Source organism: Pseudophryne corroboree, chromosome 2 (assembly GCF_028390025.1).
Source record: "Pseudophryne corroboree isolate aPseCor3 chromosome 2, aPseCor3.hap2, whole genome shotgun sequence".
NCBI classification, from domain to species: domain Eukaryota; kingdom Metazoa; phylum Chordata; class Amphibia; order Anura; family Myobatrachidae; genus Pseudophryne; species Pseudophryne corroboree.
The window spans coordinates 217252778-217279885 of record NC_086445.1 but is presented as its reverse complement, the minus strand read 5'-3'; the positions used below and the strand labels follow the sequence as shown (position 1 = coordinate 217279885).

The following is a 27108-nucleotide window of genomic DNA, read 5'->3' as shown; positions in this document are numbered from 1 at the left end:
GTCACTTTTATGCCGTGCCCTGCGGCCGTGGCATTAAATATCCAACTAGTCACCCCTGGCCGGGGTACCCTGGGGGAGTGGGGACCCCTTCAATCAAGGGGTCCCCCCCCCCCCAGCCACCCAAGGGTGAAGCCCGAGGCTGTCCCCCCCCCCCATCCAATGGGCTGCGGATGGGGGGGCTGATAGCCTTTTGTGATAATAAAAAGATATTGTTTTTTACAGTAGTACTACAAGTCCCAGCAAGCCTCCCCCGCAAGCTGGTACTTGGAGAACCACAAGTACCAGCATGCGGGAGAAAAACGGGCTCGCTGGTACCTGTAGTAGTACTACTGGAAAAAAAATACCCAAATAAAAACAGGACACAGACACCTTGATAGTAAAACTTTATTACACACTACCGACACACACATACTTACCTATGTTGACACGCCGACTGCCACGGTCTCCGACGATCCGAGGGTACCTGTGAAAAAATTATACTCACCTTCCAGCGTCCAGAGATAAATCCACGTCCAGAGAGATAATCCACGTACTTGTAAAAAAAAAAAAAAACGCAAATACCCGCTCCATACCGGACTGAAAGGGGTCCAATGCTTTCACATCAGACCCCTTTCCCCGAATGCCGGGACATCACGTGACTCCTGTCACTGAAGTCCCTTCAGCCAATCAGGAAGCGCTACTTCCGTGGCGCTCACCTGATTTGCTGTTCGCTGTCTGTGCTGTGACAGTGCATCGCAAAGCCGCTCCATTACTTTCAATGGTGGGAACTTTGCGGGTAGCGGTGGGGTCACCCGCCGGTCAGCCGCTGACCGGCGGGTGACCTCACCGCTAGCCGCTAAGTTCCCACCATTGAAAGTAATGGAGCGGCTTTGCGATGCGCTGTCACAGCACAGACAGCGAACAGCCAATCAGGTGAGCGCCACGGAAGTAGCGCTTCCTGATTGGCTGAAGGGACCTTTCTGTGACAGCTGTCACTGAGAGGTCTCTCTGCATTCGGGGATAGGAGTCCCATGTGTCAGCATGGGACCCCTTTCAGTCCGGCATGGAGCGGGTGTCCGGTTTGTTATTTTCTACAAGTACGTGGATTTATCTCTGGACCCTGGTTGAGGTGAGTATATTGATCTTTTATTTTCAGGTATCCGTGGATTCTACATGGAGAAGAGGACCGATGTCGGCGTGTGAACATAGGTAAGTATGTGTGTGTCGACGTATGAAATAAAGTTTTACTGTCGACGGTGTGTGTGTCCTGTTTTTATTTGGGTATTTTTTTTCCAGTAGTACTACAGGTACCAGCGGGCCCACTTTTCTCCCGCATGCTGGTACTTGTGGTTCTCCAAGTACCAGCTTGCGGGGGAGGCTTGCTGGGACTTGTAGTACTGCTGGAAAAAACAATATTCTTTTCATGATCACAAAAGGCTATCAGCCCCCCCATCCGCAGCCCATTGGATGGGGGGGGACAGCCTCGGGCTTCACTCCTGGCCCTTGGGTGGCTGGGGGGGGGGACCCCTTGATTGAAGGGGTCCCCACTCCCCCAGGGTACCCCGGCCAGGGGTGACTAGTTGGATATTTAATGCCACGGCCGCAGGGCACGGCATAAAAGTGACCCCCGGCTGTGGCATTATCTGTCCAGCTAGTGGAGCCCGATGCTGGTGTTAAAAATACGGGGGACCCCTACTCTTTTTGTCCCCCGTATTTTTGGCACCAGGCGCAGAGCCCGGTGCTGGTTTTAAAAATACGGGGGATCCCCTGTCAATTTTCCCCCCGCATTTTTAGAACCAGGACCAGCTCGAAGAGCCCGAGGCTGGTTATGCTTTGGAGGGGGGACCCCATGCCATTTTTTTTTTTTAGGATTTTACCGTTCCAGCAATATAAAAAAAAATAATATTTTAAAAAATATATAAATAATATTTGTGCCTCCAAAAAAAAAAAAAAAGTACCTAATCCCTTCTAATATAAATAGATCTGCTATTCCCAAAAAAAAAAAACACAAAAAAAAAACATGTTTACATTTTTTTTATTTGTTTTCACCCTCCAAAGTGTGGCGGATTGAAAATGACGAATTTGCTGTCTAAAAGCACTGCTGTCGAATTTCCAAACTTGAATTGAATATGCTTTGGTCGAATTGCAGCACTTATATCATTGCAGAAAAGTCGAATTTGCAAAAATTCGAATTTCAAAAAGTCGAATTTTGAAAGTCCGTTTTTTGGTCGGAAAGCACTGAATTGCATAGGCAAATTTTTTTTTTTTTGGTCGAAAATGACCCGAAATTCGACAATTTCGGGAATTCGACCGCAATTGCATATACCCCCATATCTTCATTATTGGTCTTCCATGTATATATAAAATTTAGAGCCTGCGAGTATGTAGTCAGATGTTAATCATTGTGGGGAAACTTATTTTTATATCATCAGATGAGGTGGGCACAGTTTTATTCCAACCAATGGCACAGATATTGTAGGCACATGGGGATTATACATTTTGAGAAATAAAGCTTGGTTCTTACCCAGTTAGACACGAAGAGCTTCCTTGCATTGAATACATTCAAGGTCATGCATTGTGCAGAACAAAATATTCTGGCAATAATGGCCATGTTCATACCAGGAGTGGAAAACTGCTCAGCAATCGTTTCCTATGCATCAACATGACCTACAGGTTGGATTGATTTTGCTCCAGGACCAGGGATCCACAGGTGTCTTTTAGACTTCAATTAAGTTACGTTTATCTTCAGATGGCTATTCTTCAAAAGCTTTAAAGAGAAGTGTTCCAAGTGCAGTTTGTGATACTGGACTGGCTAGTGATGGTGAAACATGGAACTTTGCTTGAACCAGGTGCTCCACTGGACCTACTTTACGAGGTGCTCCACTGGACCTACTGTACGTTTACAAATTTTAGTGTTTTTCTCTGAATCCATTGGAGGGCATTGAGTTCACACCCTATTTACCCTCTAGTTAAACGTTTTTTTTGTTGTTTTTTTTGCTTTGTTTTACTATTCTTAAAATAAAAAAAAATTGGGTTCTGTCCTGCTAACTTTTTTTTTTTTTTTTGTTTTGTTCCTGCACGTTCAACATTTAGACGGGAGAGCGGAGTATAAACTGATTTTATTTAAAATGTCAAAGTCCAGTGTTTTTTTAACATTGTTGTACAAAATGCTTCACTTGGAAACCAGAGCTATACCTTAGCTTTTCAGTGTTGTAACATTCATACAGTAGATTTTATTGCACCGTATAAGAGAAATCAACTGCAAATCTAACAGAAAGCAAAGTTTTGAGTGTCTGTACATATATTTATTTTACATTGTACAAATACTGTAATCTATGTTTTGCAGAACTAAGGTTTCGTGCCCCAAAAAGCTTAATGATTTAATGGGAAATTATTAATGATTATTAAATTTTATATTTTGTTGCAAATGCAGAGTAAAGCTGGTGGCATTGTGACGATTTCCTCAAAGTACAAGCAGAATTATGAATGCAAGCTCCCAGCGGTTGCTGTGAAATTCCAGCAGGACAAGGATGAAGAATCTCAGGCCTACTCGGGGCTTGGAATAGCTGATCTTTTGAAGCCTATGGAAGCAGCCCCATGTCTGACAAAGGTAGGAGTTTTAGTGTACAACATACCAGTGATTTGGTTTCCTTTGTGTAGGTGTCGTATTCAATGATAACTGTGTGTAATAGAAGACAAAAATGTATTTTGTGTTTTGTTTTGTTTTGTTTTTTGCTAACTTAATTAAATATTAAGCAGCAGTTTTAAAGCAAGTGCATTTTTTCTTTTCAGACTAAAGACTGGTGGACCTATGAGTTTTGTTATGGAAAACACATACAACAATACCATATTGAAGGTATATATCATATTGCTGAATAATGCTTTACAGGATAATACAAATTAATCTTGCATGTTACCAGCATTATGTAAACGTTGTAGGTACATTTTGCTAGCAAAATGTCTAATAACATCACACTTGATGGGGGCTAGCCAGTCATAAGGGTACCATATAGGGCGGTATCCAATTAGCCGCGGGGGCTATCGGCAGAGGCGTAACTAGGGTCTTTGCCGCCCAGAGCAAAATTGTGAACGGCGCCCCCCATTAAAAAAAACACTTGTTAAAACTATGTGTGTGCCCAGAAAAATGGGCGTGGCCACATGCCAGAGGGGGCGTGCTCACTGAAAATTTCATATGCATTATAACTATACGATGGTTTCTCACAATGGGGAACCTCTGAAGAGATGTAGCCTCTAAGGCAGACAGCGTCTTCCGTCTGTATTCACTATTCATGTAGAACATCACATCATCTGGAAGATGCCTGTTTGTGTAGAAATATTAACAAGGTCATCATCATACATCAGCAGTTCAACCAGACTCGTGCCACCTGTGTCACTCCCTGACCCATGCATCGTCTCTCAACCACACCATCCCCCCTTGCGTTGCCGCTCAGTCATACCCTTTCCCCCCTGCGTCTCTCAGCCACACCATAATTTTTCCCTGCATCCTCTCTCAACACACCATCTCAAGCAGGCGAAGCCAAATCCTGGATAAGTACCTCCCTTTTTTTTTTTTTCACAAAAGTGCCGCGAAAATACATAGGTCCGTGGCTTTTCTCGGGCCTGATGTATGTTCGCGAGATAAAAACAGTTGTTTTTCTAACAAAGGAATTGGTTAGGGGTGATAAAAAATCAGTGCTAAAATTAAAAAAACATGAAAACCCCATTTCTTGCGGCCGCAGCATTATTGCGGCTAATTGGATACCACTCTATATCATCTATCTGAACATGATCATGGTTTTATATCTTTGATTGTACTTTATTATGTACTTACTCTGCATACATCATAAGATAAGAACGTGCACAACTGAAATGCACCTAGAGCCAGAGAATTGCTCCAATGGTGTTAACAAAACAAATAAAATATTGATGTCTTTAGTATAGTTCGTCAAGGTCTTGCCGTGTTATTCAGAAAATAATGGTACAGAAAAGAGTTTTTATCCCAAGTGTCTTTTTTTTTTTGTGAGCAGCCTTTTATTACTCTGGCACTGTGGCTCACCACTCCTGTTTTCTGCAAACTACATTTCTTAAGGGGGAGTTTAAAGAAACTGCCCACTTGCAGGTAAGCCCTACCTAATTAATGTGTCCACACCCCTCTCTCTCCTGTGTTACTAGAAAAATGGATTATGCAATATGCCGGGTTGGTGACTTCACCGTCAACGCGTGAGGAGGCGGTGCTTGGAGATCAAATGATCACTAAGCACCTGCTCTTCCTATTCAGGGAATGGGTGCTGGGCCGCAGCGACCTGGCTTACCCGTTTATATTGCACCTCGACCGAGGGTCCTTCCTAAATTCAACCCTGCAAGCAAGCAAGCAGGGTTCAATCCAGGTAAACCCTTTTACACTGAGCTGCGACCCAGATTAACCCGGGTCAAAAGCTCGATGTAAAAGGGGTATAAATGGGAATTGGAGGCAAAATTACTTAATTGATGACCTGGACAATACAGCCTATACATTTACTAGGAACTGGTAATCATAACTAATGCTGGGCATACATGCTACCATTATCTGGCCAATCCACCTAATATTGAAGTATAGCCCAGATAATTGTAGATTCTACACTGCAGACCAATCCGAAAATATCCATCGGCCGGGCATGCCGGATCATCCAGCATGTCCATCCAACAGAATATTTTCTGAGTGTCCTGTCGGCTGCATCAGGCAGTGTATGAAGCAGAAGAGATTGATGTGTTGTCATGGTTCCTCAATAATTCTAATGTTAACACCCTCATGAATATTGTCTCAGCCAATGTTGTTATATTTTATAATAATAATTAATCTGTCTAGGTAAGTAATGTATTTAGTTTTGATACTCAAAGCAAATACTATGAAGGAAGCAAAATCATAGAATAATCCAGATCATGACTTTAATGTACCTGATGGTTTACGTACAAATCCTATGGTGTGGGGTCTGCACAGGGGCAAGACCCATTCTGCGCATGTGCAGAACGGGTTGTTCGGTATCGCTTGCAGCCCTTTGTCAGCCGCAGCATGCTGGGTCGTTTGGGGGGACTGCAACTGGTGAGGTCCCTGTTTTGAAGGCGTGATGGGTCCAAGTTCTGTGCCATCGTCCACAGACCGTTGCCCAGAAGCATCACGTGCAAGAAGCACCTATCTCCTACAGACACCATCTACTACATTTGAATTTTAATCACATGGAATTGCATAGCCGCTTTCTTGCTGTTGTGCAGTTCCGTACAAACATGAATTAGGCTCTCTGATGCTGTTTTCCCTTTATGCTTTTCCAAGGGGCGATTCAATCATTTGCGGCATTCTGCAGCATGTCATGGCTAGTGACATTCCCAATTTGACGAATGGTTATCGAAAAATTTGTTTAAAATGATGTCTAGTGTGCACCCGGTTTTAATTTGGGTGGGGTGTGTTTAAACTGAAATCTAAATTGCAGTGTAAAAATAAAGCTGTCTAACATTTGTGGGCTACATGCAAAAGCAGCTAGTAATTACCTTGCACAGACACAATATAACCCACCCAAATCTAAATCTTTCTGCACGTTACATCGTCTGCCCCACCTGCAGTGCAGTGCAACATGACAGAAATCAATCTGGAAAACTTTCTAGGTATGCATTATATATGTCTGGTAACTAGTAGTTACTAGACACAGACCCACATCTTCCCCCACTACCCATCTTGCTGTTTTTGCCATACGTAATGCACTTATGATGCCAAAAGAAAGACCTTTCCTGCCTTGGAAATAAATTATGCAAGAGCCACAGATGCCCCTTTTCCAGCAAAACCATGGGTCCGACCTGGGTAATTAAACACTGTTTCAAGCCGTGTCACACCGCAGGCCAGATCCAGGTTAATGGCGGGTTTTTTCTCTGTCGGTGCTTGGAAATGACATCATCTCCACGTGTCGGTGAGATGGCTGTCCAGAAGCTTTTAGCATGACCTGGGTCACGCATTTGCTCTGTATTATTACCCGGGTCTTTCCCAGGTTCGGCCCTTGTAGCTACCAGGGTTAGATTCCTACGTGACTGGACCGAGGTTTATATTTCAGTCTCTATGTTACAGCAAACGTTTCACCATCAATAACCCGGGTTATTTCTTTGTTGTAAAAGGGTTATAAGGTAGACTAGTGTCAAATATTTTGCAGTTTAACCAATGTGTCCTGGTCTCGAACAAATAAATTCTCATGGTTATGTAGGGGTTCATAAGGGCTCACCCACATCATCCTCTGGGGGGGGAAAAATAAGAAATTGAAGCTTTCTAGTTCTTTTCTTTGTGTAAAATTATTTTTCTTCTTTTAGAAACCGAGGTAAAAGGAGACATACTATATCTTGGATACTATCAGTCAGAATTTGACTGGGATAATGAGACTGCAAAGGTGAGACTATTTGGATTGTTGTCTATCATCCATGTGCAAGCTACTACTGTTTGTAATTTTAAGCCTGAATTACGTGGATTTCCTAAAGTAGATAATCAATAATGAAAGTCATGCATTAGGTCAGTGGTCTCCAACCTTAATTGGGGTGTGAGCTACTTTCGGAAAATAAAACCTCTGAAGAAGCTACCCCCTCCCCCTAATGCGCCTGCGTTCCTGCAACTACAAGTAATGCCCCCCCGCGTAGTGCCAGATAGACAAATGATGCCTCCCAGCAGTGCCAGATATAATAATAATAATATTATTATTATTATTATTATTATTATTATTATTATTATTATTATTATTATTAATTTTATTTATATAGTGCACTTTCTCCAACAGGACTCCAAATAATGTCCCTCAGCAGTGCCAGATATACAAATAATGCCTCCCAGCAGTGCCAGATACACAAATAATGCCCCTCAGCAGTGCCAGATACACAAATAATGCCCCCCAGCAGTGCCAGATAAACAAATAATGCCCCTCAGCAGTGCCAGATACACAAATAATGCCTCCCAGCAGTGCCAGATACACAAATAATGCCTCCCAGCAGTGCCAGATACACAAATAATGCCCCCTAGCAGTGCCAGATACAATTCCCTCCGCAGCGCCAGATAAAATGTTTCCCCGCAGTGTCCGATACAGTGCCCCACACAGTGCTAACCCTTGCTGGCTTCTACTGCCGCTGGTGCTGCTCCTCCTGTATGAGGGACGGAAGGGGAGGAGAGCGCAGCGCGCGCCTCTCCTGTGAAATGCGGAGAGCGGCTGCGGTGAGGGTGACAGTCTCCGCCGGCGGCGGGCATTTAAAATATGGTGCCGGTAAGTGAGCCAATCAGGTGCCGCCACTGCCGGTCTACGAGCTCTGATTGGCTGACGGCCGGCACCATATTAAAAATGAAAGGAGGAGGAGTGCCAGTCTGTGCGCTCTGTGAGCTACCAAAAATACTACGGCGAGCTACCGGTAGCTCGCGAGCTACGGGTTGGAGATCACTGCTTTAGGTAAAATGTCCGATTGCTGCATGTCACAATGGGATGCAGTTGAAATGCCGCCGGACAAGATCCTGGAGGTCGAAATTCCTGCGCCGGAATCCCGAACAACGGCATAAGACTGGCGTCAAAATCTCAACAGAGGTCGGGATCCCGGCGTCAAAATACAGACGCCCGGAATCCCAATCGTCGTTATAGCGGGATGCACTCGCGTCCTGCTGCGAGGGGTTGGAGGCTAGGTTTATGCATTAGAAGGGGGGGGGGGGGGATTAGTGTGCAGGGATGGGAAGGTTATGGTTAGGAGCGGGGAAGGGATGGTTAGGCTCCAGCGGGGAGGGTTAGGCACCCATAAGGGAGGGTTAGGCAGCGGGAAAGGGATGGTTAGGGTTAGGCACCCCACTGGGGAGGGTTAGGGTAGGGATCAGGGGGAGGATTACGGTACTTTCTGTGGTGCTGTCGGAATTCTGATGGTCGGTATGCTTCTGTCCCGCCTATCGGGATATCATAATAAATCCATCACAATAGCGTGACTTTCAGTCCTATTCCAGACTGTCATATATATACTCCGCTTTAGCATAAACTACTACTGAAAAAATATATATTCTACTTCTATTGACTCTCCTTTCCTTGCTTACATATAGGGGTATATTCAATTGCGGTCGAATTGCCGAAATTGTCGAAAAACGGGTCATTTTCGACACAAAAAAACTGTCTACTTTGATTCGACAATTCAATACAGTACTTTTCAACGAAAAACCTGCCATTTCATTTTCGACTTTTTGCAATTCGACATGTCTGCAATGTTAAAAATGCGGCTTTTCGACAAAAGTATATTCAATTAAAGAATGTCGATTTGACAACAGTGCTTTTCGACAGCCATTTCGTCAATTTCATTCCGCCTAATTTTTCTGTCGTGATCTAATAAAATTTTTTAATATGTATTCTTTGGTGCTTTTTGGATTGCTAATAGCGTATCTATTTATATTTGAAGGGATTATCTACTTGGTTTGTCTATTTATGAGCCACAAGTATTATTTAATTGATTGATTTTTTTTTTTTTTTTTTTAAAGAATATTATATTTTTTATGGACTACAATAATATGGAGAGATCAGTGCATGTTTTTCAGTTGGAAGGGGTGTTGAAAGTGTAAAAAATCCTGAAAAAAAATTGCATGGGGTCCCCCCTCCTAAGCATAACCAGCCTCTGGCTCTTTGAGCCGGTCCTGGTTGTAAAAATACGGGGGGGGAATTTACAGGGGTTCCCCCATATTTTAACAACCAGCACCGGGCTCTGCGCCTGGTCCTGGTGCAAAAAATACGGGGGACAAAACACGTAGGGGTCCCCCGTATTTTTAACACCAGCACTGGGCTCCACTAGTCAGAGAGATAATGCCACAGCCGGGACACACTTTTATATAGGTCCCTGTGGCCCTGGCATTAAATCACCAACTAGTCACCCCTCCAGCCACCCAAGGGCCATGGGTGAAGCACGAGGCTGTTCCCCTACCCATCCAAGGGCGGCGGATGGGGGGCTGATAGCATTTTGTGACAAAAAAAGAATATTGTTTTTTTTTTGTAGCAGAACCCAACAAGCCTCCCCGCAAGCTGATACTTGGAGAACCACAAGTACCAGCATGCGGGGGGGGGGGGGAATTGGCCCGCTGGTACCTGTAGTTCTACTACAAAAAAAATACCCCCAAAAAAACACAACGCACACACCGTGAAAGTACAACTTTATTACATACATGCACGCTTACATACACACATACTTACCTATGTTGACATGAAGTAGTCAGTCCTCTTCTTCTCCAGTAAAATCCAGGGGTACCTGTAAATACAATTTCTCTGACGTCCTAAGTGGATGCTGGGACTCCGTAAGGACCATGGGGAATAGCGGCTCCGCAGGAGACTGGGCACAACTAAAAGAAAGCTTTTGGTCTATCTGGTGTGCACTGGCTCCTCCCTCTATGACCCTCCTCCAGACCTCAGTTAGAATCTTGTGCCCGGCTGAGCTGGATGCACACTAGGGGCTCTCCTGAGCTCCTAGAAAAGAAAGTATATTTTAGGTTTTTTATTTTCAGTGAGATCTGCTGGCAACAGACTCACTGCTACGAGGGACTAAGGGGAGAAGAAGTGAACCTACCTGCTTGCAGCTAGCTTGGGCTTCTTAGGCTACTGGACACCATTAGCTCCAGAGGGATCGAACACAGGGCCCGACCTCGATCGTCCGGTCCCGGAGCTGCGCCGCCGTCCCCCTTACAGAGCCAGAAGCAAGAAGATGGTCCTGAAAATCGGCGGCAGAAGACTTCGGTCTTCAACAAGGTAGCGCACAGCACTGCAGCTGTGCGCCATTGCACCTCATGCACACCTCACACTCCGGTCACTGATGGGTGCAGGGCGCTGGGGGGCGCCCTGAGCAGCAATATTAACACCTTGGCTGGCAAAAAAATCACAATATATAGTCCTAGAGGCTATATATGTGAAAAATACCCCTGCCAGGATCCATAAAAAAGCGGGAGAAAGTCAGCCGAAAAAGGGGCGGGGCCATCTCCCTCAGCACACTGGCGCCATTTTTCCCTCACCGCTCCGCTGGAAGGATCGCTCCCAGGCTCTCCCCTGCAGTTTCAAGACTACAAAGGGTAAAAAAGAGAGGGGGGGCACTAAATTTAGGCGCAGCAGTATATGTATGTATGTATGTATATGTGTGTGTGTGTGTATGTATATATATATATATATATATATATATATATATATATATATATATATATATATATATAGTATATATATATATAGGATAATCACTCAGTTATAGTGTTCATCCCTGTGTTATATAGCGCTCTGGTGTGTGCTGGTATACTCTCTCTCTGTCTCCCCAAAGGGCTTTGTGGGGTCCTGTCCTCTGTCAGAGCATTCCCTGTGTGTGTGCGGTGTGTCGGTACGGCTGTGTCGACATGTTTGATGAGGAGGCTTATGTGGAGGCGGAGCAGATGCCGATAAATGTGATGTCACCCCCTGCGGGGTCATTACCTGAGTGGATGGTTATGTGGAAGGAATTACGCGACAGTGTCGACTCCTTACATAAAAGGTTTGACGACATATCAAATATGGGACAGCCGGCTTCTCAGCCTGTGCCTGCCCAGGCGTCTCAAAAGCCATCAGGGGCTCTAAAACGCCCGCTACCTCAGATGGCAGACACAGATGTCGACACGGATATTGACTCCAGTGTCGACGACGATGAGACTAATGTAACTTCCAATAGGGCCACACGTTACATGATTGAGGCAATGAAAAATGTGTTGCACATTTCTGATGTTACCCCAGGAATCACAAAAAAGGGTATTATGTTTGGAGAGAAAACTACCAGTAGTTTTTCCTCCATCTGAGGAATTAAATGAAGTGTGTGAAGAAGCGTGTGCTTCCCCCAATAAAAAAACTGGTAATTTCTAAAAGGTTACTAATGATGTACCCTTTCCCGCCAGAGGATAGGTCACGTTGGGAAACATCCCCTAGGGTGGATAAAGCGCTCACACGCTTGTCAAAGAAGGTGGCACTACCGTCTCCGGATACGGCCGCCCTAAAGGAGCCTGCTGATGGGAAGCAGGAGGCTATCCTGAAGTCTGTATATACACACACGGGTATTATACTGAGACCAGCTATTGCTTCAGCATGGATGTGCAGTGCTGCAGCTGCGTGGTCAGATTCCCTGTCGGAAAATATTGATACCCTAGACAGGGACACTATATTGCTAACCGTAGAGCATATTAAAGACGCAGTCTTATACATGAGAGATGCACAGAGGGATATTTGCCGGCTGGCATCTAAAATAAGTGCAATGTCCATTTCTGCCAGGAGAGGGTTATGGACTCTGCAGTGGAAAGGTGATGCAGATTCTAAAAGGCACATGGAAGTTTTGCCTTATAAGGGTGAGGAGTTGTTCGGGGATGGTCTCTCGGACCTCGTTTCCACAGCAACAGCTGGGAAGTCAGCATTTTTACCCCATGTTCCCTCACAACCAAAGAAAGCACCGTATTATCAGGTACAGTCCTTTCGGCCCCATAAGGGCAAGCGGGTTGAAGGCGCGTCCTTTCTGCCCTGAGGCAGAGGTAGAGGGAAAAAGCTGCAGCATACAGCCAGTTCCCAGGAGCAAAAGTCCTCCCCCGCTTCCTCCAAGTCCACCGCATGACGCTGGGGCTCCACAGGCGGAGCCAGGTACGGTGGGGGCCCGTCTCAAAAACTTCAGCAATCAGTGGGCAGGCTCACGGGTGGATCCCTGGATCCTTCAAGTAGTATCTCAGGGGTACAAGCTGGAATTCGAGACGTCTCCCCCCCCCCCCCCCCCCCCCCCCGCCGTTTCCTCAAATCTGCCTTGCCAACAACTCCCTCAGGCAGGGAGGCAGTGCTAGAGGCAATTCACAAGCTGTATTCCCAGCAGGTGATAAGTCAAGGTGCCCCTCCTTCAACAAGGACGGGGTTACTATTCCACAATGTTTGTGGTACCGAAACCAGACTGTTCGGTGAGACCCATTTTAAATTTGAAATCCTTGAACACATATATAAAAAAATTCAAGTTCAAGATGGAATCGCTCAGGGCGGTTATTGCAAGCCTGGACGAGGGGGATTACATGGTATCACTGGACATCAAGGATGCTTACCTGCATGTCCCCATTTACCATCCTCACCAGGAGTACCTCAGATTTGTGGTACAGGATTGTCATTACCAATTCCAGACGTTGCCGTTCGGTCTATCCACGGCACCGAGGGTATTTACCAAGGTAATGGCCGAAATGATGATACTCCTTCGAAAAAAGGGAGTTTTAATTATCCCGTACTTGGACGATCTCCTTATAAAGGCGAGGTCCAGGGAGCAGTTGTTGGTTGGGGTAGCACTATCTCGGGAGGTGCTACAACAGCACGGTTGGATTCTAAATATTCCAAAGTCACAGCTGGTCCCTATGACACGTCTACTGTTCCTGGGGATGGTTCTGGACACAGAACAGAAAAAAGTGTTTCTCCCGGAGGAGAAGGCCAAGGAGCTGTCATCTCTAGTCAGAGGCCTCCTAAAACCAAAACAGGTGTCGGTGCATCACTGCACGTGAGTCCTGGGAAAAATGGTAGCTTCCTACGAAGCAATTCCATTCGGCAGGTTCCATGCAAGAACTTTTCAGTGGGACCTGTTGGACAAGTGGTCCGGATCGCATCTTCAGATGCATCGGCTGATAACCCTGTCTCCAAGGACCAGGGTGTCTCTGCTGTGGTGGCTGCAGAGTGCTCATCTTCAAGAGGGCCGCAGATTCGGCATACAGGACTGGGTCCTGGTGACCACGGATGCCAGCCTTCGAGGCTGGGGGGCAGTCACACAGGGAAGAAACTTCCAAGGACTATGGTCAAGTCAGGAGACTTCCCTACACATAAATATTCTGGAACTGAGGGCCATTTTCAATGCCCTAAGTTAGGCAAAACCCCTGCTTCAAAACCAGCCGGTACTGATCCAGTCAGACAACATCACGGCAGTCGCCCATGTAAACCGACAGGGCGGCACAAGAAGCAGGACGGCGATGGCAGAAGCCACAAGGATTCTCCGATGGGCGGAAAATCACGTGTTAGCACTGTCAGCAGTGTTCATTCCGGGAGTGGACAACTGGGAAGCAGACTTCCTCAGCAGGCACGACCTCCACCCGGGAGAGTGGGGACTTCATCCAGAAGTCTTCCAACTGATTGTAATCCGTTGGGAAAGGCCACAGGTGGACATGATGGCGTCCTGCCTAAACAAAAAGCTAGAAAGATATTGCGCCAGGTCAAGAGACCCTCAGGCGATAGCTGGGAACGCTCTAGTGACACCGTGGGTGTACCGGTCGGTTTATGTGTTCCCTCCTCTTCCTCTCATACCCAAGGTACTGAGGATAATAAGGAGAAGAGGAGTAAGAACTATACTCATTGTTCCGGACTGGCCAAGAAGAGCTTGGTACCCGGAACTTCAAGAAATGATCTCAGAGGACCCATGGCCTCTGCCGCTCAGACAGGACCTGCTGCAGCAGGGGCCCTGTCTGTTCCAAGACTTACCGCGGCTGCGTTTGACGGCATGGCGGTTGAACACCGGATCCTAAAGGAAAAGGGCATTCCGGAGGAAGTCATTCCTACGCTGATTAAAGCTAGGAAAGAAGTGACCGCAAACCATTATCACCGCATTTGGCGAAAATATGTTGCGTGGTGTGAGGCCAGGAAGACCCCAACGGAGGAATTTCAGCTGGGCCGTTTTCTGCACTTCCTACAGTCAGGGGTGACTATTGGCCTAAAATTGGGTTCCATTAAGGTCCAGATTTCGGCTCTATCGATTTTCTTCCAGAGAGAACTGGCTTCACTACCTGAAGTTCAGACTTTTTTGTTAAGGGAGTGCTGCATATTCAGCCCCCTTTTGTGCCTCCAGTGGCACCTTGGGATCTCAACGTGGTGTTGGATTTCCTAAAGTCACATTGGTTTGAGCCACTTAAAACCATGGAATTAAAATATCTCACGTGGAAAGTGGTCATGCTGTTGGCCTTGGCTTCGGCCAGGCGTGTGTCAGAATTGGCGGCTTTGTCATGTAAAAGCCCTTATCTAATTTTCCGTATGGATAGGGCAGAATTGAGGACTCGTCCCCAGTTTCTCCCTAAGGTGGTATCAGCTTTTCATTTGAACCAACCTATCGTGGTGCGTGCGGCTACTAAAGACTTGGAGGCTTCCAAGTTGTTGGACGTAGTCAGGGCCCTGAAAATTTATGTCTCCAGGACAGCTAGTGTCAGGAAAACTGACTTGTTGTTTGTCCTGTATGCACCCAACAAGCTGGGTGCTCCTGCTTCAAAGCAGACTATTGCTCGCTGGATCTGTAGTACGATTCAGCTTGCACATTCTGCGGCTGGACTGCCGCATCCTAAATCAGTGAAAGCCCATTCCACGAGGAAGGTGGGCTCTTCTTGGGCGGCTGCCCGAGGGGTCTCGGCTCTACAACTTTGCCGAGCAGCTACTTGGTCGGGGTCAAACACATTTGCTAAATTCTACAAGTTTGACACCCTGGCTGAGGAGGACCTAGAGTTTGCCCATTCGGTGCTGCAGAGTCATCCGCACTCTCCCGCCCGTTTGGGAGCTTTGGTATAATCCCCATGGTCCTTAGGGAGTCCCAGCATCCACTTAGGACGTCAGAGAAAATAAGATTTTACTCACCGGTAAATCTATTTCTCGTAGTCCGTAGTGGATGCTGGGCGCCCATCCCAAGTGCGGATTGTCTGCAATACTTGTATATAGTTATTGTTTAACTAAAGGGTTATTGTTGAGCCATCTGTTGAGAGGCTCAGTTATTGTTCATACTGTTAACTGGGTATAGTATCACGAGTTATACGGTGTGATTGGTGTGGCTGGTATGAGTCTTACCCGGGATTCAAAATCCTTCCTTATTGTGTCAGCTCTTCCGGGCACAGTATCCTAACTGAGTTCTGGAGGAGGGTCATAGAGGGAGGAGCCAGTGCACACCAGATGGACCAAAAGCTTTCTTTTAGTTGTGCCCAGTCTCCTGCGGAGCCGCTATTCCCCATGGTCCTTACGGAGTCCCAGCATCCACTACGGACTACGAGAAATAGATTTACCGGTGAGTAAAATCTTATTTATACTCACAACAATCCAGTGTAGATCTGTCCTCTTCTTTAAGTTTGTAATCCAGGGACTTGGTAAAATAAAAAAATTAAAAACCCGATCCACGTACTGAAAGGGGTCCCATGTTTACACATGGGACCCCTTTCCCCGACTGGCGGGACCCCCTGTGACTGCTGTCAAAGAGGGTCCCTTCAGCCAATCAGGGAGCGCCACGTCGTGTTTTTCGGGTTTTTTTTTTATTTTACCAAGTCCCTGGATTACAAACAAAGAAGAGGACCGATCTACACTGGATTGTTTGTGAGTATAAGTTTATTTACAGGTACCCCTGGATTCTTTACAGGTACCCCTGGATTCTAATGGAGAAGAGGACCGACTGCTTCGTGTCAACATAGGTAAGTATGTGTATGTAGGTGTGCATGTATGTAATAAAGTTGTACTATCACGGTGTGTGCATTGTGTTTTTTGGGGGTATTTTTTTTTGTAGTAGAACTACAGGTAACAGCGGGCCCGTTTCCCCCCTGCATGCTGGTACTTGTGGTTCTCCAAGTACCAACTTGCGGGTGAGGCTTGCTGGGACTTGTGGTTCTGCTCCAAAAAACAATATTATTTATTTTTTTTTATCACAAAAGGCTATCGGCCCCCCATCCGCCGCCCTTGGATGGGGGGGGGGGGGGGACAGCCTCTGGCTTCACCCCTGGCCCTTGGGTGGCTGGAGGGGGGGAACCCTTGATTTAAGGGGTCCCCACTCCTCCAGGGTACCCCGACCAGGGGTGACTAGTTGGTGATTTAAAGCCCGGTGCTGGTGTTAAAAATACGGGGGACCCCTACGTGTTTTGTCCCCCATATATTTTGCACCAGGACCAGGTGCAGAGCCCGGTGCTGGTTGTTAAAATATGGGGGAACCCCTGTAACTTTTCCCCCCGTATTTTTACAACCAGGACCGGCTCAAAGAGCCCGAGGCTGGTTATGCTTAGGAGGGGGGACCCCACACAATTTTTTTCAGGATTTATTCAACACTTTTGTGTCTAATCCAAAAATGGTCGATTTCACGCCGGAATTCGACCGCAATTGAATATACCCCAAAAGGTTGTTCAGGCCTTGCTCATGCAATCTGTCATACTTGTTTGGAAACTTGTATCTCATGTTTAAGATTCTGTATAGTCGGTGACTTCACATGATGATGATGATGATGATGATTATCTTATTATTATTTTTTTATAAAAGAACTCTCCCTCTATCGATCACTGGAATCTCATTCCAGTAGTACGTATGGTATAATGGTTAGCATTACTGCCTCACAGCACTGAGGTCAAGGGTTCGATTTTCCCCCCATGGCCCTACCTGTGCGGAGTTTATACATTCTCCCCATGCTTGCGTGGGTTTTCTCTGGGTACTCCGGTTTCCTCCCACAATCCCAAACTATACTGGTAGGTTAATTGGATCCCAACGAAATTAACCCTAGCATGAATGTGTGCGTGGACATGTGTTAGGGAATATAGATTGTAAGCTCCACTGGGGCAGGGGCTGATGTGTATGGCCAGATATTCTCTGTAAAGCGCTGCAGAATATGTGTCTGCTATATAAATAACGGATAATAAATAAATAATAATTGTTAAATGGATAAATGTGTAGTCATCTAGCTTTTTCACCTGTACCATTCCTTATTAATTAAATCTTTTACCATCTTCCTGTATGTGCCGGAAGGACACCGTTTTTACAACTGCTTTCTTAAAAAGAGGTTTTTTGCAGACATGGCTAATCATGCCTCATTTCATCCCTATGGATTTATGTATATGTTTAAGTGTACGATTTAAACCTCCTAAATGCTTATTCAGTTTCTTTAGATTCATTGCTAGACGATTCTTCAAATGCTCCTGAAGAATGCCGTTATGAGTAAGATCATCTATCTTTTATAACAATGCTTGGAATATTTACTTCATTCTTATTATTTACCTATTTATTTTTGTCTTTAGGAGGTAATTGCTTTCAGATTTTATATGTATTTTGTGTTTCTAAATATGGAATATAGAGTGTCTTTGACAATTTTACCCTGTGTCTTCACACCTGCCTTATAGATTCGCCTTTTATCAGTTTATTTTCTGTATTGTATTTCTGAATTGTATTCCTTGGAACCTCAGTTGCAGCTGACTGTCAAGTTTTTAATAGACCAGAAATTGCAACCACCCTCCCCCCACATATTACCAAAAGTCATAGTTTACTTACATGACATTGACTAGGTATTTGCTGCTATTTTGTACTGTTAATAGCATATAATGTTAATAAATACATTCTACTCATGACAACCTTTTCCTTCTGAATATTTTTAGCCTTTATCTCCATATTTATCAAATGTTAGTCATGTCTGAAGTGATGGTGGCCAAAGGTACCAGACTTCATTCAGACTATGATTCTATCGCAGTGTGTCATAAGTTGTAAGACTGGGCAAATGTTCTGTTTCTCCGGGTGGTCTTCAGTATGCCGGCTGTCGGGATCCCGGCGCACAGTATACCAGCGCCGGAATCCCGACAGCCGGCATACCGACACTTATTCTCCCTCGTGGGGGGTGCACGACCGCCCTGGAGGGAGAATAAAATAGCGTGGCGAGCCCGCAAGGGGCTCATTTGCGCTCGCCACACTGTCGGTAAGCCGGCGGTCGGGCTCCCGGCGCCGGTATGCTGGTCGCCGGGAGCCCGACCGCCGGCATACCATACTACACCCGTTTCTTCAGCAGGGTCCACAGGATGACAATGGGATATGACGGCGCGACAGCGGATTTGCAGCAATCGGTCAAAGCTTTTCAGCCTCCCAGCATGCAACGGGCCCGTCCATATATCTCCGCCTCCTTGCTTAGGCAAATCAGTTTTTTGTTTGGTGTGGCAGGAGCCGGACCATGGTCAGAGGGCTGCTGGTTTTTAGCAGCCCTAAGCTTTCTTATTTTACTTTTTATAGTCTTACTATTTTTTTGAGTGATCTTTCTAAACAGCGTCTTATACGTACCTTAGAAAGAGTCGCTCCAACAACTCTCCGCCGAGTCGCGACAACGCTTACCCAAGAGTACAGTGCTGTTTCGGCGGGCGTCTGTGTCTGATATACTAGCAGGTCCAGCAGACCTTACCAGGCTGTGGGCGGAGCGTGGGGAGAAGGTAAAGCATCGGTTCCGGTTAGAAGGGTAATACGGACACAGCTGCTCTGTTTTGGGAGGAGACTACCAAACAGTTGCTGACGCGGCTGCGACCCTGGGTGCACCAGCGCTAGGCCTTAGAGATCATAGGCTCCAGGAATAGTATGAGGCCGCGATCCCTAGGGTTGATGTCAGCAGTGGGGAGTCTAGGTGCTCTCCTGGTCACCCCTCCCCCTGATTCATGACCAGTTTCCTCCAAGTCTCCCGTCCTGAACTGCTTCCGTCTCAGATGCTGTACACGAAGGGGACCCAGTCGCAGCATAGGTGGCTGTGTGACTGGTGCGTCCGTGTTCACTGAGCGTCTGTGTTCACTATAGGTTCATGGAGCGGCAGTGTACACTAGTAGCGTCTGGATCCACTCAGCGTTCGCTAACGTATTGATCAGTCCTGGAAGCGAGGTGAGTCTCCCAGTATTCCACTCTACTGAGTACGGGTTATACAGCACTAAGTCACTATCTACCCTTTGAGTACGAATAGTTAGATAAGTGCCTATTGCATATGAGTCTGTATTCATTTACTGTTGTTTCTTTCGCATTGCGTCTGAATACATTTAGATCTGTTTAAACATGATGCAGTAATATGTTCTCCTACATACTTAAAATGTAGTTGATGATGTGCTCATATTGCTTATTATACTAATGTATAACATGACTGACTGCTAGTGTGATTGCTGACTTTACTATATTTCTGTCAGTTTGTTTTATTCCGATCCTTAATCCTGGTGCATGGGTAGGGTCGGATTGTATGTCACTTTAAGAAGTTTGAAGTGATTACAGTCACACATTGTGTAGTACACTGTGGAAGTGTTGATTATTTATCATGTCTAAGAGCGGCAAAGGTGAGGAAGGTACACTCACAGCAACACCAACACCCATATCATGTTTGTGTTGCAAAGCTGTGTGATCCTCTCAGGATTTGGTTCAGGATGGTTTGTGTGCAAATTGTTTTAGCATTCACCAGGGGTTATTGAAAAATACAAGGCAGATTCAGGTGCAGATGGATCCACCTTGGGCTATGTTTGCACAGACTTTATCCAGTATAGCTGAACGGATAATTCCTCCAACTCCTGTACCAGGAATAGGTTACACTTACACCATAGGTGGGGAGCTGCATGTAAGGGTTATCACTTCAGCAGCAGCTTCTCAAAAGAAACAAGCTGATAAGTCGTGGTAAGTAAATCTTCACCCTCACAGGCTCGCAGGTGTTTGATGGCCCAAGAAGCAAAAACGCATGTTTATGTGACCTTCTGTCACCATGTATACTGTATGGTAACTCGCAAGTAGCGACCTATTTTTCAATAAAATGCTTAAATCTTTGTTACTTACACTTATGATATGCTAATATGCCACTTTACATAATTTCTGTTAATATGATGGTCCTAGCCTTAAATGGTATCTGTAACCATATTTGGTCATGTGTTTTTGTTCTTGTTTTTTAAATTTAGAGCCGACAAGTCTTTTAAAAGGAAGCCGCTATAGGTAGCCACCATTCTGTGTTTTGTGTAGTAACTGCCATTGGTATGTGACACAGGCGTTTCCTCCAGTCTGTTTTGCTAGAGGTTCTTTTGCCTGTTCTAGATAGTCGTAAGATTCTGTAGAGAAGTGAATTTCATGCACTTAAATGTGTAGCGTAGGTGTCATTCTATTTTTTATTTTTATTTTTTATTTAATTTTTTTTATATCTGATATGAGATTTTATTCTTTTAAGGCATCGAAACACCACAAACTAAAGCGTTACCACAGCCAGATGTATGTGAACGGTTCTAAATGTGATCTGAATGGGAAGTTGAGGGAGACTGAAGTTCGGGTAAGGATAAGACGACCATTCCCCTCTCTCATTTATTTGATTAGACTTAGCTGACTAGTTATTTCCCCAAAAACTGCTCAAAAAGTGCCAGTTTTATTTCCTTCGTTCAACGTCTTTTTTAATTTTAGAATATATTTTTTTGCAAAGTAATTTAATATACTTTATTGAAATAGTGCCTCCCAAACCAGAGTGGCAGTAAAATCAGGAGGGACATTACCCCCCCCCCCCCCCCACGCCGCTAGTTGTAATATATACTGTGTGGTATTACATCCAGCCTACCTCCATTATGTGTCACTATAAATATGTTTTAATTCACCTCCCTTCCACCCCCCAGGGCCACTAATTATTTTGGGGAACAACACTCACCCCCACCCAACCCGTGGCACTTACCCTTCCCCCATCCTTCACAGTGCAGCGGAGCATTGGTCAGGGAGGACTGATGATCAGTTTTCTCTGCTGCGGCTGATCTCAGCACTCTGTTTTCAGTGTCTGCATGGCGGTCACATCACTACCGGGGGCAGGAGTAGAGGAAATCTTTTCTGTACATGTGTAGAAGGATTTTCTCATTCAAAGTCAGGGAAAGAGGCAAATGCAAAAGCCCAAGTGACTGCGTTGTCGTCCTATGTGACCATGCCAGTTAAGTAGTTATGTAGGCCAATGTGTTGTCTGGAGAATTTGTGAATTGTTTTTGTTCCATGACAGATTTGTAAGTACAAAACTGCAATTTTTTTAATAATGTTTTAGCAAACTATAATTATTTTTTAAAATGAAAACAAAAACTAGCGTGAAATATGCCCGCACACTGTTTTACGCATATTGGGGGTAATTCCAAGTTGATCGCAGCAGGAATTTTTTTAGCAGTTGGGCAAAACCATGTGCACTGCAGGGGGGGGCAGATATAACATTTGCAGAAAGAGTTAGATTTGGGTGGTTTTTTTTATTTCTGTGCAGGGTAAATACTGGCTGCTTTATTTTAAAACTGCAAATTAGATTGCAGATTGAACACACCACACCCAAATCTAACTCTCTCTGCACATGTTATATCTGCCTCCCCTGCAGTGCACATGGTTTTGCCCAATTGCTAACAGAATTCCTGCTGCGATCAACTTGGAATTACCCCCATTATACATGGTACCAGCAGCGTGGCAGTGTTAATGTCATATATGAAAACAAAACAGACAATTATTGTTGGTGCTTATCCCGGGTTGGGTACGGCATGTTGACTGTCAGAATACAGACAGCAGCATCCCAGCGGTTAGAATGCCCTTACCCTCCCCGATACTTACATTTGGAATTGTGACCATCAGGATTCTGAGCGGTGTCTGGATTCTGATGTTGGTCTTTTGACCACAGGCATCCTGATTGTTGGGATGCCAGCTACATCCCTTGTCTCTACCAGTGTAACTCTGTATGTATCTAGCAAATTTGTTCCGAACATGTTCAGCAAAACATTTAGGCTTCCAGACCACCAGACCACCACATTTTCTGTAAGTTTTTTACGTGGACATATTTTTCTAACACCATTCAACTTCAGTTCAAATGCACTCACCTCCCAGATACAGAGACTAATATGTAGGCAAGGCAATTTTTTTTTTTAATTAAAATATACCCATAGAATGGATAATACATGTGCATATTGATGCAATACAGTATATGAATATTAGACAGGCAAATGATGGTGCTTGTCTGTATCTAGCAAAATAACAATATAGCACAAGTGCTACTTTCCTATTTAGATGAGTCTGTGTTTCTTATTTTAACTGACTTGTCTTAAGAGAGCTAAACAACTGTTGGAAATGTTACATTACATGTTAATGTTGACACTGCAGTTCATGTGTGAGGAAGGTTCTGGAGACTTCATTGCCCGTGTGGATGAACCACAGTCCTGTAATTACGTGCTGACCATTCACAGTGCTCGAATCTGCAATCATCCTTTCATGCGGCCTCCAACCACTGGCACCCCACAAGCCATAAGATGCCACCCTGCTCTCAGCCCAGAGCAGTATGTTGAATATGTAAAAGCACAAGTCTGTAAGTAAACTTATCAAAGCGTTGTCACCATTTTCCCTTGTGAATTGAACCCCACATACATTCATGTAGACCAATGAGCATGGATTATATATTTACACTTTATCTGCCATCTTTTGCATTAATATTACAGGTTGAGTATCCCTTATCCAAAATGCTTGGGACCAGAAGTATTTTGGATATCGGATTTTTCCGTATTTTGGAATATTTGCATACCATAATGAGAGATCATGGTGATGGGACCCAAGTCTAAGCACAGAAGGCATTTTTTGTTTCATATACACAGCCTAAAGGTCATTTAATACAATATTTTAAATAACTTTTGTGTATTAAGCAAAGTTTGTGTACACTGAGCCATCAGAAAACAAAGGTTTTACTATCTCAGTCTCACTCAAAAATATTCCGTATTTGGGATTATTCCGTATTTTGGAATATTTGGATATGGATTACGCAACCTGTACTGTTTTACCTTCATTCCTGCTGGGCATCATAGCATATTTGTATAGTATTAATCTTTTTTATAATAGGCCAACGCATTTCATGGCACCTCTTCAAAAATAGTTGCTTTTAGCAATGCAGTTGTTATGGATTTTTTTTTCTTTGTTAATTGAGGTACTTTTGTAATTGTTTCCTTTTACAGCTGACACAAAGCGTATAGTGGAGGAACTGTCTGAAGAATTGAAGACCCTTGATCTTAAAACATTGACCCCTAAAAGATCTGGTTCCACAGATCAAGAAAATCCACCTAGGATGACAGAAACTGCAGATCAGCAAGTGGAGACTGGTAATTAGCAGCTCTAGATATCAGATTAAATGGGCTTACCCACTGTGCGATTCTGCCTATGTGGCCGATTTGCACTATTCAATTTCCCTTGCACTCCTCTGAGCCCAAAACCACTGATATGGACTATGCACACGGTGGGATTTTGGCTATGTACAATTTTTGCTATGGCCATTGCTATATGCTATTTTGACTATACAGTGTACTAGATTGTACAATTTCTAGTCAAAACTGACCTGCCTGCACACTCTATTTTTTTTTTTCTTGCGATACCGGTCCTGAGGTGAGTTTATCTGCATCGCAAGCTGTATACACACTGTGCAATATGTACTGTTTTCTACCGCTATGGTTTGTATAGTCCATATCAGTAGTTCATATTGCACCGTGTGTATGCAGCTTTAGATCCGTTATATTGAACCTCTGCACACCCCACAAATGCATATTAACTTCTAATGTAGAAGTAAAAAACAATAGATTTGTTTTTCATGAATACATTTTTGAGTTGTAGTGCACATTCTTACCTTTAAATGAACACCTTTTGTGTGTAAGAATAGCAAAAAGTAATTGCTCTGTGTAAGGCTTATTTCCAGTAAAGTTTTAAGCGCTGTAAAACCTGCTCCAGAAACTTTAATAAAGCTCTAACTGATGGCTTCTTAAGGCCCATACACACTTGGTGATTTTGAGCTGAAAGCCGCTCACTTTTGGTGTTTTGAGCTGCTTTAAGTTCAAAACCACCCCGTGTGTATGCCCTGGCGATGAGCGCTGATGCGCACTCCCGCTTCATCGCCAGTGGCCACCGTTCATCTGCTGGTATCACCAGCAGATGAAAAGCTGGGTGGACGGCTTTCCATAGCGTCCTGCTATGGAATGCCGTTCACCCCCGCTGACATTGCTGGGCAGGGAGGAAAAGCACTCATTGTGTATGCACTGAGCGATTTTCAGCCCAGCGATGTCGGCTATCGTCGCTGTGCATACACGCTGGGCAAAAACACCCAGTGTGTATGCAACTTTAGCCCTCCTCATCTGGAGTTCCAGCTACCTCTCCATCCTGTTGGCTATGCTATAGGTTCCCCTGCTTCCCAGAGGAAACATAATTTCACTGTTGGTTATAAGGTATGCACAGTATAGGTAACTATATCACTGCGCTCCATAATTGCTTTATCATTATATGACAACAAGCAAATATACAGAATCTTTGTAAAACTGTACCTCTTGGAGGTAGAAATGTTCTGCAATTTGACTTCTCCCTTAGTTTGATACCATTGGCATATTGTTTCTATAGTATGCGCATGGCAACAAAACGTGAAAAACAATATGAGCACCATAGCAAACAAACTTTAACCCGTGGAGACAAAATAGTATATTGCACAAATAGATAGTAGCTGTGCTGCCAATGTGTCTACATATGAGATATGGTCTCCCAACAATCAAAACTTTATAAAGCCCTTCTTTTTGTCCCGTGTTGGAGCCCTTTGGTAGGGGATATATGAATACCCTGTTCATTGAAGGACTTATTGCCTTACATGTCTAAAAGCTTGCCTGCTAGGGCAAACAAAACGATGGTACAAAGTTAACACAAAATAACAAACCGCATTTTGAATTCTGAGAAATGTCTGTTCCTATTGGTCAATGTAAAAAAAAAAAACTGGTTAATTTGATGCATGTACGTAAGAACTACTGAAGGATTCTTTATATAGGACTTTTATCTATAATATGTATGTGTCGACCTTTTGACCTTGTTGACCTTTTAAACTACCTTTTACATGTCGACCTTTTAACCCTGCTGACCTAATGCATGTATACCATTAGTGGTCAACCTATTGACTGTAGATCTAAAGACCAGATAACCCCCCCTGCCCTCCCCAATCTCCCTTCATCTTCCTGGCTTTGTCCAATTGCAAGTTAATGTAATGTAGGAGACATTCTGTGTTTGGCACACTCACTCTTACCCTTCTCAGTATATATTTTGTTTACTTTGTTTTGGAGGAGTTCACTATGATTTGTAGATTTCGTATTTTGTATTCAGCATCGCAATCCCCTATTGAGTCTGAGAGTACCGAAGATGTTATTGGGGAGCAAGAAGCCGAAGAGACTGATATCTGGAATAAACTAATCGATTCACAAGACTCTGAAACGCAACCTCCAGATACTGACACTATGGTAAGCCTATAGTATCTGTAATATGTATGTATTTAAGCGTATTGTGATCTTAAGACACTTAAGTAAATTAGACACAAAGTTCTAGTTCACTGTATTAAAAATGCTCCAAAAAAGACTAAGAAAAGCAAAGCCCGAAACACGCCTTTCTACGCAAAATATGTTGTTACGATATAGTTCTGTGTATACTACTCAGTTACTTACAAGTACAAAGAATAAGTGGAATGGTGATTGCAATTAAGTGATGTGATCTGAGAGCGGACCACTTCCATAAAGTCAAGATTCAGGGACATTAGTCAGAATAGACATAGTGGAAAATGACTGACTGTTGCCTAGATTGCAGTTTTATTCATTATTCAATTCTCGAGACTTGAATTGAGTAGTATGATTAAGAGGTATTTCATTTATCTATGTGCTTATACATATAATAGAATTGACTATATTTTAATGCAGTGTACTGCGGGGACTATACCTGTGATAAGAGCGATTTGCCATTTAAAATGGGGACAGTATATAGAAGAACCACTTTATTTGTTAACGTAATCTATTATTTAACAAAAAAAAATATTCTACACTTTTTCTCTTTGTATATAGCAAGACACATTCCCCACACTCAACACGCCTGCTGAGGAGCCACAAGGTTAGTGCCAATGAAATTAAAATCAAACATGCAATTCTGTAATATATTTCTTTCAAGCACATCCCACCACACTAAATGGCATTGTCTGTCTGCCTGTATGTTATGATTATTACTTGCTAAGTTCTCAGCTTCCAGTCCTGAACATGATCACTGCCAGCTCTTTTGCTGTGGGTGGATGACGTTCAGCCCCCTGTTAATGTGTATTGTAGTACGATATCTTGCTTGGTCTGTGAATCTTCTTGAAAACAGTCTGAAAACTTGTGTACAGTTGTATCCTCATACATCTAGCCTCCATACGCTACACAGGGAGAGATGCCTGGTGCGAGTGAGCTGACAAGACCCAAGCAACTGTGCTAGCGTTGGGCGTTTCTTGTGTGCAGAAAATGCACCTTAGTCGCAACACGATGTGACTAGGACGCACCAGGAGGCTGTGCTGAGTAGTTTGATATGCAACACTTTGATATCTGTGTGTGGCTGAGTTTGA

General features: G+C 44.3%; 1 protein-coding gene across 3 annotated transcripts in view; it reads left to right on the top strand.

Moving 5' to 3' along the window:
• Positions 1-27108, top strand: part of OS9 (OS9 endoplasmic reticulum lectin) — a 124656-nt gene that overhangs the window by 14239 nt on the left and 83309 nt on the right. For all 3 annotated transcript variants that reach the window (XM_063952316.1, XM_063952317.1, XM_063952315.1), the window contains exons 2-9: positions 3413-3589; positions 3772-3835; positions 7306-7382; positions 20920-21018; positions 22848-23049; positions 23687-23830; positions 25854-25987; positions 26579-26624. In XM_063952316.1, coding sequence (XP_063808386.1) covers positions 3413-3589; positions 3772-3835; positions 7306-7382; positions 20920-21018; positions 22848-23049; positions 23687-23830; positions 25854-25987; positions 26579-26624 — 943 coding nt within the window. The remainder of the gene's footprint in view (positions 1-3412; positions 3590-3771; positions 3836-7305; positions 7383-20919; positions 21019-22847; positions 23050-23686; positions 23831-25853; positions 25988-26578; positions 26625-27108) is intronic.